We start from the raw sequence: 14,757 nt of genomic DNA, 5'->3' as shown, positions 1-14,757 counted from the left end.
AAACCTTAAAATGGGCCTTTCATCACTTTCATAAGTCGCTGCTTTTCTAAGTTTTTCCCACCAGTGTTCCAAATGCCCCTGCCCCTTGTGTATAGCCTAATGGTTATCTCCTGGATTCAAACAGCATGAAAAATAATAGGAAAGGAGCAAAAGAATGACATCTGTTATGTAATTACCTACTTCATTTAACTCTCACCAGTCCCAGTATTTCCCTGAGCTTTGTTTACAGTAACTCCATACTTACTTTTCAATTTCTGGTGCACAATGTACAAACTCATGATTCCAGAATTTGTAAGTTGGATTCTTGATAAGCTCAATGAATGTAATGAGAAGACCCCAAGGATGAGGCCTGTTAACAATCAGTCGCTCAAGCAAAACCCTGAAATCAAACAAAACAAAAAAACTGAGCTGTTTGAAGACCCAAATTATTAGCCTGATTCCACGTCAACTCTGCCATTTTAAGCAAGGAGTGGTTCATCATATATGATATGTCAAATTGCAGTTAGTAATGTGACCTCAGACACAACTGTTTATAATTTATTCTGAATAGAAACTTTTCAGCAGTCTGACCAACTATAGCATACCAGTTACACAAATATGTTTAATTTGTGCTCAGTTTTAGCTGTTCAATTTAAATACCAGTCAGTTTTAGTGGCCTGAATCAATATTATTTCATATTAAGTACACGGTTAACTGCAGGTCACAGTGGCCACGCAGTCTGAGGCGTGGGTCTCATGTGCTAGGTCACTGTGAATGTGGGTTTGAATCCCACTAAGGCATAGATGTTTGTCAGTGTCCTTCTGTGTTGTGCTGTCCTGTGTATGGGTAGAGGCCTTGCGACGGACTGAATGCTAGTCCAAGGAGTCTTACCAAAAGAGCGCACCTATACTCCGTGAGGAGTGAAAAGGGTATAAGAAGAAGATAAGGTTAACTAAAGTAACTTTTATTGTTTCACTATGGATTGATGGTGTGCGTGAGAGTGATTTCACCCAATTTGGAGGATCATAGTGGTGAGAGCCTGGACTTCACAAGTTTGTAAAGTAAACACAGCCTGGAATCAGAATGAAGTGCTTCTGATAATGCAAATTATCTCACTTTGAAAGGTGGCAGAAATGATCAATTTTAACTTAAATCAATGCTTTTATTTCCACCCCAAAAAATTTGTTACTAAAAATAAGTAAGTTGTTTAGTACTTCTGCTTACTCTGTAACATTATTAAAATATTACATAAATGTAAATACATACATAGATTTGCAAACAAATTACCATTTTGTATCAAAACATGCCAGTGGTCTGGGAGACTGCACTGCACAAGATGGTGGGAGTCTGGAGTATCATACCAATTAAGGGTGAAGAAAGGTCTGAAGTACAATGAATGGGCTTCCTTTACCTTGTGATTTGTTCCTGGATTGCTTCTGTGTTAGCCTCAGCAAACAAATACAGCAGCGTACAACTGAAGTAGTGTGTATGGCTGTTTGGATACCGCAACTGATTAGCAATAGCATTGAGGAACAGGTAACGTCCTAAAATAAAAGTACATTACAAAATAACTTCAGAAGTAAATACACGTTGGCTATTTTAATATTACTGGCAACTCAACAGTACTCCATACTGGTATTGGCAGGAAAGAGCTTTTGTACTGCATGTGCAGCCTGTTTTCCTAAGTGCAGGATCAGTGCAATTGATGTATTATTATTTATTTACTGCAATTGGGTTTGCACCCGGTTTAGGGATCTCACCTGTCCTTCCCTGTATGGGTCCCAACACACAGCTCCATATTCAAGTATTGATCTCACTAGCGGCGTACGTTTCATATTGTTATTTCCCTTTTTGAGTATCTGCATTATGAAATGGAGGGTCTTCCATGCTTTAATTAGTGTGTATGGTGATACGAAGAATTAGGTATCATGTGCAACTGTGCTAATAACATACCTAACAAGTATAAGCAACACTCCATCAAAATCTAGGTTGTGAAAGGGTAAAATGCATATCAGTGTCACAAAAGACTGGAAGAAGCCTGTAGGCAACATACCCAGAAGACTCTAAATCCAGGCTATATATAAATCATCAGTTAATGAATTACAATCTATCAACAAAATGTTTGTTTCTCATTAAATTCTATACAAAAAATACTGTAAATTACCTTCTGTATCAAGATCCACAGCCAAATTCTGAAATATATCCATGTGGGAAGAGTGTGCAATAGTCGACATGTTTGGAGTAAGCCCTTTGTTGCGGATGAAGTTGATGGCTTGCGCGCCAACATACAGCACCAGGGCATTCATCAGAGGAATATTATAGCGCATCCCTGGCTCATTTGATACCTGCAAGTTGCTGCGCAAGTCAGACAAGAATGTCACTGGAGCTCTGGCCTTTAAGTAAGAGTCCAGATCCTGTAAAACAAGTTAACACATTCTAAGAGCTGAGACATATGAAAAGGACCAATGAATACCAAATTGTTGAATGCATCGAGAACAGCAGCAAATAATGTCAAGAATGAATGCATTTGGGGGGGGATCTACAGCATGGCAGTGGAGCTGCTTCTAACTTACTCTTTACATTGTAGTATGTGACTGTTGTTGGTACACCTTGAAAAACAGCAACCTACCATTTTACACAAAAATAATGTTAATTTATACCCCATCTCACATCACTGCTATCTGAAAAGTTCATATACTAAAAGAAAATACAAAAGTAAACCAGTCACGTAAATACCTATGCTAAGTACGTCTCTTACACTCTTCTCCCAAAAACCATTCATTTCTCAAAACTGTAATTAGCCTGGAACTGGCAAATTATGTCTCATCGTCAGCACTGTTTGATTGTGGCCCGGTCTGTCACAACAGAAAGAGCACACAGCACAATTTTGTGCCAAACGACTTGAAGATGAAGAAAGGTGATGGTGTCCTGAGTATAAAGGAATCTAAGGGATGTATCTTGGAAGACCAAACATGAGGTCTGGCTAATGACCAATGCTCATGTCCCACAAGAAGGGAACATGAGAGACAAATGTGGCAACGCCATGAGACACCTTGTCACTCAAGACTATAATACTGACATGCGTCTTGTGGACAAAAATGACCATCATCAACCATACTCACAGCATAACATAAATAACCACTAATCTGTCATTTTATACTGAAGAAATATTTTTTTAAGTTCCCCAGTTATAGTCTGTTGACATTTCTAAATAATAAGCTGTGAAGTAATTATATTGTACAACCAGATTATTAAATACCTTCTTAAAACTCATTGGCTGAATCATCGATGCAAAGTTGGTCAGAACACGAGGAGCATGAGCAATCTCAGGTAACATATCAACCTTCAAGTTGGGAGTGAATGGGTCAGGAAGCCGCATGTTCCTGGGAAATGCTGACAGGATCAGATTCCTCATCTACAATGCAACATAAACCACAAACATTTATAAAATGCATCACACTTAACAATATATGTGCATGTATATAAAACTGAAGTAGGTACAGCAAAACCTGGAAAACTGTATCATACTGACCAATAAATTGGAAGATTTATCCATATGCTTAGCATCATACCACAAAGACAAAGAACAGTGATATTGGAAAAGCATATTCATTTATAATCTCAGCTCCAGATGGAACTGAATGATCAGTTTCTAGTTCTGACTGCCTGTACCCCAAGGAAATAGTCCATGATACCCATCAGATAGGGTGCTGGGTATGATGAGGAGCTGTTTTGGGAAAAATATCCCACTAATCTTGCTGAGAAACAAACTCTGGCCTGAAGATTTCTGTCTTCTGGGTTGTTGCGCTGTGTAGTCTGGTCGATGCTAACCAACGTTTCAGAGGCAGCATGACCTCTGAAACGTTGGTTAGCATCGACCAGACTACACAGCACAACAACCCAGAAGACAGAAATCTTCATACTCACTGCTATGAAAAACTCAAATCATACAAACTTTGGCCTCTTGGTCTGTAGCCTATTAGTATAATGTGGCTCTCTTAACAATTATGTGATAAAAGAAAATCACATACAATTAAAACATTAATTGAGCTGAAGCCTTAAAAAAAACATATAAACATTTTTAACACACTGTTATTTAATTTCATCAAAAATGTTCACAGAAATCAAGACACAAGTCATTCTTTCTGAACCATCACATACCTGAATGCAGTTAGGTGGAATTACATCACAAAATCCATAGTGATAATCACAGAGAAATTCTGGGAAGTCATGCAGAAGCACCAACAGGACTCTCAGAGTTCCTTTGTATAAGAGTGTGACAGGCTTTGCGAGTTCTGCATTACGAAGGAACGGAGCTAGGAACTTGAACAAGTCGATGAGGAGCTGTGCATACATTCCCCAACCCTTTATGTGAAAGAACATAGACACAACATATACTTTCTGTGGGTCACTTGTATGACTATACACATAAATGTCAGACATTATGAGTTCAGTTGCACATGTCTGCCCCTAGATCAAGTATATGTAATAACATACCTAAACTAATGGTTTCATGAGAAGAATGAAGTCATACCTTCTGCTGTGGAGTGATAGCCAACATCCGCCCAATAAACACCCTGTGAGAGACAAGCTCAAGCCATGCGTATGCAAAGCCAGAAGCTTTGGCAGGCCTCAAAATATGCAGTGTGTGGCAGAATGCAGTGAGAACCTGGTAATTTATGGCCTCTAGGATTGGTTCAGGGGTGTTAAGTTCAAGGAACAGCATGATGAAGATACGATGATAAGGCAACTGCTGGAACTCGGTGAGACGGTTGTCATGATCTTGCAGAAGGACTCCAGCTACAATACCCAACACCTGCATATTAAAATTCCAACATACAATTACTTATTTTAATTCCTTTCAAGAGATTCTTCTTTCATATTTGGTCATTTAATTTTCATTGCACTTTGATTATGAAGAGAGATGGGTCACTTTACAAAATAAAGTCTCTTTAAGAGGAAGAGAAAGACTGAAAGCTTTTTAACTTTTTCTTCTTTCTCATAAAATTACAACTCTTGACACTTCAGAATCACACTCAATTTCATGTGAATACAACAGTCTCCATGTCCCCTTGTCATTCTTATAACAACAAAAACTGTCCTCAAAAATACTGTATTAATCTCTTTGGCTTATTCAATAACCAGTGATTTAATGAACACTGGAATCACATAAACTTTACAAAATAAGCAGAATTAAACTTCTATCTTGGAAGCATAATTTCTATACTGATGAACAACAAACCAACCACCCAATCATTCGAACTACTACAAAAAGGAGATTCCGCTTTAGAAACTATTATTCCTTCGGCTCATCAAGACATTTCCCATCATTTACGAAACCAAACCATTCATTACAACATTCACATGATCCACCACTAGACTATATCCTGAACATCTTGAATCCAGTCCACACCCTCATATTCCAGTTCTTTAATCCATTTTAATTCTATCCTCTCATCACCATAAAGTCTCCAAAATGGTCTCTTCTCTTCAGATTTTCTGATTAATACTTTTTATGAACTTATCTCTTCATACATATTACATGTCCTGACCAATTCATCCTCCTTGATTTGATGACCATAATATTTGGCAGAGTAGAAATTATGAAGCTTTGAATCTGTATGATCATGTGAGTTTTCAAAAGTATGCTATAATTGCCAGATACATATTTTCCAAGAAACTGTTACATAATGTTTGATTTTTAAGCACTTTCCATCATTTCCAAATGTAAGAAAACCCCTAACTATGAATAAAACAAACAAAAAAGAATGTCCATCTTACAGCCACATTCTTCCTCTTCGTCCTCTGTAGTCTATAGGATTACCTTAGTATAAAATATTGGGTTAAAAGAAAAGGGATCTGTAGTCAAATAAAAGTTTGCAAATGGCTGTGTTCTGGTTGCTGCGCTGTGTATTCTGGTCTACATGGTACAAAAACCCAGAAGACAGCCATCTTCATACTCACTACTGTGAAACCTCAAATTTTAGATAAAACTGTAATCAGAAAACTGGAAGTCCTGATGTACTCTTGTGGTGGGAGAATTAAACATTTATTTCTTTAAGTCACTAAATTCTGCAGAACTTGAAGGAACACTTGGAAGACCCAGGCATAGATGGGATAGTAATGTTAAAATTGATTTTAAAGAAATAGGACATAAGGTCTGGACCGACTTGTCTCAGAATATGGACCAGAGGTGGGTTCTTGTTAATACAGTGATGAAACATAACAATCCATAAAACACAGTGAATATGGTCAGCTGAGCAACTATTACCTTCCATAAAAGGACTCTGCCCCATAAAATTATAGTCAGATAAAAGTAATACAATTTCCTCTGCTTTCTTGTATAGTCCAATCAGGCAACACTATTGAAGTATAAAATGGAGGTGTGATATGCAAGTAAAATAAATCATGTATGGAGAATATTCCCATTGTAGGTCATTCCTCACAGAAAAAAAAAGTTTTTTCTACTCCTGGGTTTCTCAACCTTTCCCATAACTGAGGACATATTCACCCCTCGTTACTGACTCGTAGCTACAGGGCCATAAATTAAATGAGGGAAATATGTTGAAATGCCACTGCAATTTATAATTACAACAAAAATAACAATATAAGAAGCTACCAAATTAGGGTTACGATTACAAACTGGTTCACAAATGGCTCAATAACTATCTTTAACAAAATTGGTCTTTAGTCTCTGACACTTGAAAACTGTTTTTGCTTTAGTAACCTTCCAATATCAAGTTAATTCATCTTGTTGAGATGCATATATCCCTCCATGTGTTCAGTATGATGCACCATAGTTCTTGATTTGACATTCTTAATTAAGGGCTATGCTGGAAGCTGTTTATTGTGATAGGTACTGCCAAACACTGACATTAACAAAACGTATTTTCTGATATCAGGGAATTATTTTTCAACATACAGGTCAATACAGTATCATAAATGTTGCACAAAACACCTATTCTATACTCATAATTCAACACACACACACACCCTTCTGCAGACAAAACCATTACCTCCTTCAGAATGTGTTACTAAAAATGCATGCAAGTCAACTTACTTTGTTTAGCAGGTTGATTTTTGTGTTTGTGTTTGAAGCATCGCCAGAATGTTTCACCAATAATGCTATTAGACGAACAAAAGCATCAAGAGTGTGGAAACATTTTGTGCGAATCAATGTTGGTGTGCTGGCTGGTTCAGCAAGGAAACGGTAACACAAATCAACACACATCTGTGTGCTGAGACGGAAAAACCGTGTGATAAGATCATCAGTTTTCAGGATTCCGTGGCCGTTCATCTAAAACAAAGCACATCAAACTTAAATATCTAGGATCAAATATATTAATTTTAAAAACAAAGAACGTATTTCTGACAATAAAAGTTTCAATTAGAGATGGGATATGACAGATGAAGAAAAACAGCTACATGCTATTAAAAAATTATCCTCTTGAATGTCAATACTGACAGAACATCCCCTCTAATACCCTGAAGATAAAATCAAGAAAGATGTAATTTATTAGTTTCAAATGTTACAAGTAATGAAATGAGAATTAGATATTTCAAATGGAATTTATCTTCACATGTGCATGCAAAAAAAAGATTAAAGTTCACTCTGCATGTCTCATACTTTTTATATAAGTATGGATCAGTGTTATGTAAATAAAAGTATGCCCCGTTTTAAACACATAACTACACTTCTAAATATTTTGACACATTCCATACAAAGAGAGCTCTTGAAAAACTGCTTAAAATGTATCTAGTAAACATACATGAACACCCTTTCAGAGGATGATGGACATTACTTTATAAACAGCTTATAATACAAAGACTATGTGATAAAGGACATGTTACCTTAGATGTGGCTCCAAATTTAGTCTGAAATAATTTTCAGTATACTCAGTAACTACTGAAACATATCTAAAAAGGTATTTAGTATACGGACTGATTACCCAAATTATCAAAATCATACCAAAAACATATTAGTAATGATCTGAAATACCAAAATAAAAATGTGTTTAGTGACAATGGATTTGGCAATGCTGTTATTCCGATTTGTGATGCTGTGTGAACTTGTAGGTAGATACCTATGTTCCTCTTCAACATTATCAATCCAGATGAAAAACACTGTCATATTCACTGCAATAACCTAATATCTGAGTTGATTACTGCATGCAGGAAAATGGACAGATGCAACACAGTAATGTAAAATACATCTTAATATTGAGCAAAAGAAGAGGATTTGAATAATTCTAGCTGCTCTGGAGGAGGATGTTTGTAGGTAAGAAACATAAAATTGAAAAATCCCATGGTTAATCAAATTTTTAATACCAGTAGATAAAGTACAAATTTCGCTACGTGTCATGGTGATTTGTGGAAACATCACTGTTAAGTAAAACAGAAGATTAGGCATTTGCTAGAGAAAGGGGTCAAATGCACAAACACTGGAAGTAAATTCTACTTGTCTACAATAACAATCTTTGTACAGTGATGTGTATAAATTTCACATGAATACTTACAGCAATAGGCCATACCTGTTGCACAAATATACTGAAGGCTCTGGTTGGATCTCTTCCAGCTGTAGCAGAATAATGTATGGAAATCCATTCTCGCAGCAAAAATTCAGTTTTCTCCAGCAACCCAGGAGGATCGTCAAAATCTCTAGCCTGACCAAAAACATTCTTTTAAGTTTTATCCACAACAGCAAGATTATAATACATGTTACAAAACACTGTGGCGAAACATACCCTAACTTGCAAGATTCCTGAGTGAATGTGTGCTGTTGGACCACCCTGAGCTCGATCCACAAGGACACCTGGGTCATGATTGGCTCGAAGCAATTCGATCAGAGTTGTTAACCTAGAAGCACATTTTACAACCGTAAAGACAAATCTGGAGCCAATATTAATGCGAGAAGAAAGAAAGAATAAGCATGTTGAAATATCTGTATAACAAATATGTTGGCAACACTTCTGGTTTCAGCATGAGTGCTTGATGATAAATAAAATTACTATATGCTAATGCAGAATGCTTTTGCTGTCATAGCTTGTGAAGATTATGTATGCCACAGCCATAGCACTTAAACTGCTGAAGAGAGTAATGGCTGGTGATGCCAACCAATGTGATATGCCAAGTGCCGCTGCTGATCATACAGGTCTAAGGAATGTGTATTATTGACATTTCTCAGTTTGTCTCTGAATACGTATTACTAAAACGACTCACACATAAATATTCTGAGATGTTTTAAACCATAGGGGAAATGTTAATAAGCAAACCCACACTTTGAAGTAGAAGATTAAATTAAAAATGGATCTCTAACAATCTATGGATCCTATAAAGTCATTTTAAGATGCACAAGGGATGGATATTGCATATGTGCAAAGCTTATAATGTTAAAATGTAATGGAGCAATATAGTTCCAGTTAGCCAACCATGAACACATATCACAGAAAATGTAATTCCATTTCTGGCACATTAAGATCATAAACAATAACACAAAAGTTCATTTAATTAATTTAAAGAAAATTTAATATACTGTAATCAATGATTTTTGGATACATTGTATCAGAGATGAATCAGATTTCTAGCTGGTATAACATTTTTGCTTGTGCATTAATATAAGTACTCACCCATCTGGAGGCTGCCTGGAGTGGGTCGCAATACGTGCCAGCATCTCTATGGTATGATACAGGTCGCTCTCTGTAACATTGCTGTTCAGTCGTTCATCCACAAGGTACAGCTGCACTAACTGCATGGCAAATGCAACTGCCATGTAGTTTAAGCCACTATCCATAGATTGTGCTAAATGCACATCATACTGCTGTAGGCTGACCAAATGTGAACGAATGAGGCAGTCTACTGCATCTACATTATACCTGAATTCTTCTCGACACTCCATCAAGCATCTGTAAAAAACTTCTTTATCACAGAGAAATTCCGACCAGGAAACGTATTTAGTTCAAGTCTGAAGGTTTCTGGCATTATAACATATATAATTCATCTTTAGGCAATTTATAAAATTATAAAACTAGTACATATGAGAAGCTGAATTCTGCTTCCATCTTCAGGTAGAAAGGGGGGAGAGGATAACAGAAAACCGAGATCTCATCCAGATCTGAGATTATTTCAAATGGAGGGCGGGCAACAGCAGAATCCAGCTTCTGAAACATTTTAGTTTTATAATTTAGATGACGGACAAAGTCCAAAAGAATTATTCTACACATCGTGTTTAGCATTAAACTCGGTGAATATTTGCGGTTAAAAGGATTAAGTGAATATTCTGCTGTGGTTGCATAAAATATAAATTAACTGAAACATACCTGGTCACTTGTTTGTTAGTCCACTGTATGCCATATGCTCTAGGGTCTTGCAGGGCTTTCAAGATCCTAAGGTGAATATCTCGATATCTGATCATCATTTCAGGGTCGTTTGGCATTGAGGTTAACCCGTCCAACATTCCCTCAACAGCCTGAAGAGGAAACATTCCCATCCCAATAAAATCTAATTACATATTACATTCAGCCAGTATAGTGACTGGCTACGGACTGGACAACTGAGGTTTGATCCCCGGCGGGGGCAGAGGAATTTTTCCTTTAGCTTCCGCGTCTGGACTGGTTCTGGGGTCCACCCAATGGGTACTGGGGTCCCATCCTGGGAGTAAAGTGTGGCTGGGGCATGATGCTGACCACTCACCCCCATCTAGTACTCAGAGTGAAATCAATCATATCAAAACACAAAACATTTTACAATACAAAATTCATTAATGAAGGAATGCAGACAGGATACTACATATTGAGTGGACATGCCAGCTGCTAAGCACTGGTGACAACAAATCTGGATATGAAATACGAACTTCTTACCATTATGGTTGATAGTGCAACACAAGCATAGATCACTTAAACACACACAAATTTAGATGGCTCTAACAGATATCACACAGAAATGTTGTTATGAAATCAGCTTTTCATGTAAACTTGAAATAAACCAGAATTAAACTGAAACTTACCTTTTGTAGTAGAGAAACAGCTGACATGGCATCTCTTGATTTTCTAGCAATAATCAGTGCCTCCAACAGATTGTGTAAGCTGCCAACTTGACAACTGGATGGTATAACTGCTTGATTTCCAATTATGTTTTGGAGGTAATGATCTAAATCATTCGCAATCTTTTCAAATACTGCACCAAGTTCATCTGTTCCATAGGTCTGTAACATGAACATGTAAATACAAAAAAGCAATCACATATCAAATTTTAGTAATAAGATAGCATTCTTTGAATTGAAATATCTTCTTTGTACTCACTAGTTGGGAAGGTCCTGAATTCTGAAATGGTGTTACTGGTGTGTTCGAGTCTGGCTACAGAAAAAACAAATGAAACCATGACTTTCAATCAACTCAAATTCATGGAACAGTCAATGAGAAGCTAACAACTGCCAAGCAAAATACACTTCATAATTAAATACTGTTTCTACTTTATCATTACAAGTAAAGATAAAAGAAACAGTAAAGTATAAAAAATTTACCGCAACAGATTTTGGGATGAACATTGCTGCATCTCGATCTGTGAGTGGCAGGAAGCCGGGAATGTTGCGTGCAAACTCTTCATAGACTGCCATCTGTTGAGGAGTAACACCTCCCACTTTCAATCGAATTTGTTCAGGCATACGCTCAGCCTGATACGTAAGTACTAGAGGATCACAGTAGCGCCGACCTTCATTGCGTGCATGTTTTCGTAATTCAAACTCCTAAAACATATTATTCACACAATTAAACAACACACATAACTACTACTATGATACAGAACTGTCACAATCTATATTTTCTACCTATACTGAATGCAATGGGAGATAGATATATTTTAGTCATTATAATTTAAGATGGTAGTTTACATAAAAAGATTAAACACCATGTACAGTTTTAATCCACTCTTATGCCATTCACATGGTAAGTTAAATATGGCCTGTCGCATCACATAATCATGCCAAATTAACATATAAAGCCCAACAGATACTGTTACAAAAATTGCAGGCAATAAATTTCTAACTTATTTTGAATAAAAATAAATTTTGTAGAATATCACATTTTTAACTTACTTACACAACTCTATTCTAGTTTCAATATTTCTTTAATTTAGTGTTCAGTTACAGTAGACCATTCATTTAACTCTCTAACATTCAGGTATGTATGTTGTAGGGTAACCCTGTAAGTTCACGTACTTCCACACGTACAATATTAAAATCATGGGTATAATCAAAATCCTAAGTTTTAGTAATAATATAGTCTACTCCCTGATTTTGTCGCCAAAGACTTTCCCCTTTTAAATGCTAGTTAGAAAAAACTCACCGTTACAAGTCGCTTGTCTATTTCTGGAATTGCTTTCTCGATAGCAGTTTTCTGAATGAAAGCACAGGCCAACTCCATGTTGTCCTGAGCAGCAACTGTCGCAGCCTGTTCTACCAAATCTTTCTGCTGAGGTGTGGCACTCTGAAAGTCAAAAAGATTAAAATGTACTGTATAAATTACACTATAACACCATTTAATCAAAAGTTTATTTAATACAAAAACTGTTCTATGGTTTCTTCACACAAGTTCTACTTACAGATTAAAAACATTCAACTGTTATGTGCTGTATTTAACCAAATTTCACAGGAATGTACGATACAGTTTGTTAAAACTTTCTGTGGCCCACCACTACTTTCACCACACTGTAACAGGTACATGTACACTGCATGTAATAAGTAACTTCCACAACTACAAACATAAATTACAGTACGTCACATGAGTTTCATGTACTTAGAAAGCAGTACAAGAAAATGTTTTCTTAGTTCCACACCCACCCATATAAAATGAACCACTGTCAATTACGGTACTCTGTGTCCACTATTGTCTCGTATTTGGGAAAACATAACACATCATATGTATGGGATTAGTTTAAAATATTAAGCATAATATTGCTACTTCATAGATGTTATTATTTTAATATTTTATTTATGAGTTATTTAACATAGCCAATAGCTCAAATTATACAGCAACAAGCAAGACAATGATTAGTGAATAATGAACTGGAATGGTTGTAGATGGCCAAACATTCAGTACTATCCTGGCATGTGGCTGGACAGACTACTGAAAACCACAATAAACTTGTCAGGGCAGTCTCCAGAATGCTGGATCTCCAAAATATGAAGCAGTAGTTCTAAATGCTTGACTGACATTTTGTGCTGTTCCTAAATAAAATACACATTCTCTAAGATGACTGCAACACACACACAAACTTACCATAAGTGTAGATAAAAATGTCTGCTTGAGATTTGTACTAATTGAAACCAGCAACTGATCCCGACAAGTAATCATAGCCATTCCTGCAGTCAAATTTCGAACCATATGATGTGCAGCTGCGCGCATACGAGATTCATCTGGATCTAAGGCAAAATCTTTCTTGACTATCTGTTCGCATGTGGTGAGCGCTATCTTGATGGATCTGTCCACAACAGGATGAATCCATTCCTGTACAGCTCGCTCCACGGCTGGTCGAATGAACTGCTTGAGATGAGGGTGAGTTTGGAACAGAGCCAGCTGTGAAAAAGATAATTTCCACTTTTATTTGTTACTGACATGAAAGAGCTTAACCCTACAGATGCAGCATTCAACAAGTCAATTATCCACTAACTTCTGTTCACTGTGATATACGATTAGTCCACAAAGTCACTGCAACACCTGACTTTACTTCCTACTTCCTGAGCTACAAAAATGCATTCCTACTGTCTGCACAGTGTTACCATCTTATCTGAGAATTTGAAGTTGCATACAAATGTCACTTCCCTGCAATGCAAATTCTGATGTTTTGAATGCAGTTGACACTTGTGATGACACCAATTTTAAGTACTTATATAACTAAACAAGTATGTGTAGATATGTGACTTTATATCCAAATTGTTCTGATTCTTGTAACTGCATAAAATTAATTATATGCTTACCTGTCCATTCACAGTTACATGAGGTGCCAAATTACCAATCCCAGCCACATTAATGTCCACGTAACTGAATCGAGGATCTGGTGGCCCAGCTGGCAAATTTGAAGTAGGTGTGGTATTTGTTGGTGCCACTGATGTGGGTGGTGTTGGTGCTGATGAGATTGCAATCTGAGATATCTCTTCTGCTGATACTACAGTTGCAGATGTGGCTGGAGCTGCAAGTAATAAAAAATCTTACTTTTGTTCAGCATGAAAAAGAATGTTATCAAGAAATGTGATATTAAATTAAAAGACAATGTCCTAGATTACAAACACATTATTCTGTAACTCAATATGGTCATCCCACGCTTTCAACTCATTCATTCAGTACCATTTTCAGTAACACGGTGGCTCTGTAAACCCATGTGGAAGGTTCAACAATTCTGTCAATCATAAAACTGCCTTCAAATTTGTTGTGGAAAGAACACGGTGACCACTCAAAAATATTTTCAAGCAGAACACACATTAACCCTCTGCAGCCAAAGTTAATCTAAATAATTTTTAAGAATTCAGCCCTTGCCACAAAAACCACAACCCTTCACCAATAAACAGATATATTGGTTAATGTTGTTTATGGAAATAATCACTGTTTACAGTCATTTGAAACCCATACATACAAAATGAAGAGTTGTTGATTTCTAAAGCAGGTAAGACATGTTGGTACCACTAGACTTTCAAGGGTTAATTATATAATCATACTTCATAATTTGCCTTGTAAATGTATTCAATTATGTTTATGTAAGATCTGAGAGTTGACCAACATAACCTCAAAT

The 14,757-nt window shown here is 36.6% G+C and overlaps 1 protein-coding gene across 8 annotated transcripts in view; it reads right to left on the bottom strand.

Moving 5' to 3' along the window:
* Nucleotides 1–14,757, bottom strand: part of Not1 (CCR4-NOT transcription complex subunit 1) — a 42,455-nt gene that overhangs the window by 3,262 nt on the left and 24,436 nt on the right. For 5 of the 8 annotated variants that reach the window (XM_022065881.2, XM_022065876.2, XM_022065880.2 and 2 more), the window contains exons 23-39: nucleotides 13,949–14,160; nucleotides 13,251–13,547; nucleotides 12,318–12,458; nucleotides 11,498–11,719; nucleotides 11,277–11,330; nucleotides 10,982–11,179; nucleotides 10,296–10,444; nucleotides 9,606–9,881; nucleotides 8,724–8,835; nucleotides 8,496–8,642; nucleotides 7,040–7,276; nucleotides 4,514–4,795; nucleotides 4,141–4,344; nucleotides 3,239–3,394; nucleotides 2,144–2,393; nucleotides 1,391–1,523; nucleotides 245–379 (exon numbers count right to left, since the gene is read on the bottom strand). In XM_022065881.2, the coding sequence (XP_021921573.2) occupies nucleotides 245–379; nucleotides 1,391–1,523; nucleotides 2,144–2,393; nucleotides 3,239–3,394; nucleotides 4,141–4,344; nucleotides 4,514–4,795; nucleotides 7,040–7,276; nucleotides 8,496–8,642; nucleotides 8,724–8,835; nucleotides 9,606–9,881; nucleotides 10,296–10,444; nucleotides 10,982–11,179; nucleotides 11,277–11,330; nucleotides 11,498–11,719; nucleotides 12,318–12,458; nucleotides 13,251–13,547; nucleotides 13,949–14,160 (3,205 nt within the window). The remainder of the gene's footprint in view (nucleotides 1–244; nucleotides 380–1,390; nucleotides 1,524–2,143; nucleotides 2,394–3,238; nucleotides 3,395–4,140; nucleotides 4,345–4,513; nucleotides 4,796–7,039; nucleotides 7,277–8,495; nucleotides 8,643–8,723; nucleotides 8,836–9,605; nucleotides 9,882–10,295; nucleotides 10,445–10,981; nucleotides 11,180–11,276; nucleotides 11,331–11,497; nucleotides 11,720–12,317; nucleotides 12,459–13,250; nucleotides 13,548–13,948; nucleotides 14,161–14,757) is intronic. The other 3 variants (XM_022065879.2, XM_087343995.1, XM_087343994.1) reach the window with 1 other exon arrangement.

The sequence above is a fragment of the Zootermopsis nevadensis genome, unplaced genomic scaffold (genome assembly GCF_977971745.1).
Source record: "Zootermopsis nevadensis isolate Lab colony 2312 unplaced genomic scaffold, Znev_1.0 Znev_ptg000007l, whole genome shotgun sequence".
Lineage (NCBI taxonomy): Eukaryota > Metazoa > Arthropoda > Insecta > Blattodea > Termopsidae > Zootermopsis > Zootermopsis nevadensis.
The sequence above is the reverse complement of the archived record's forward strand: the minus strand, read 5'-3'. Positions and strand labels throughout refer to the sequence as shown.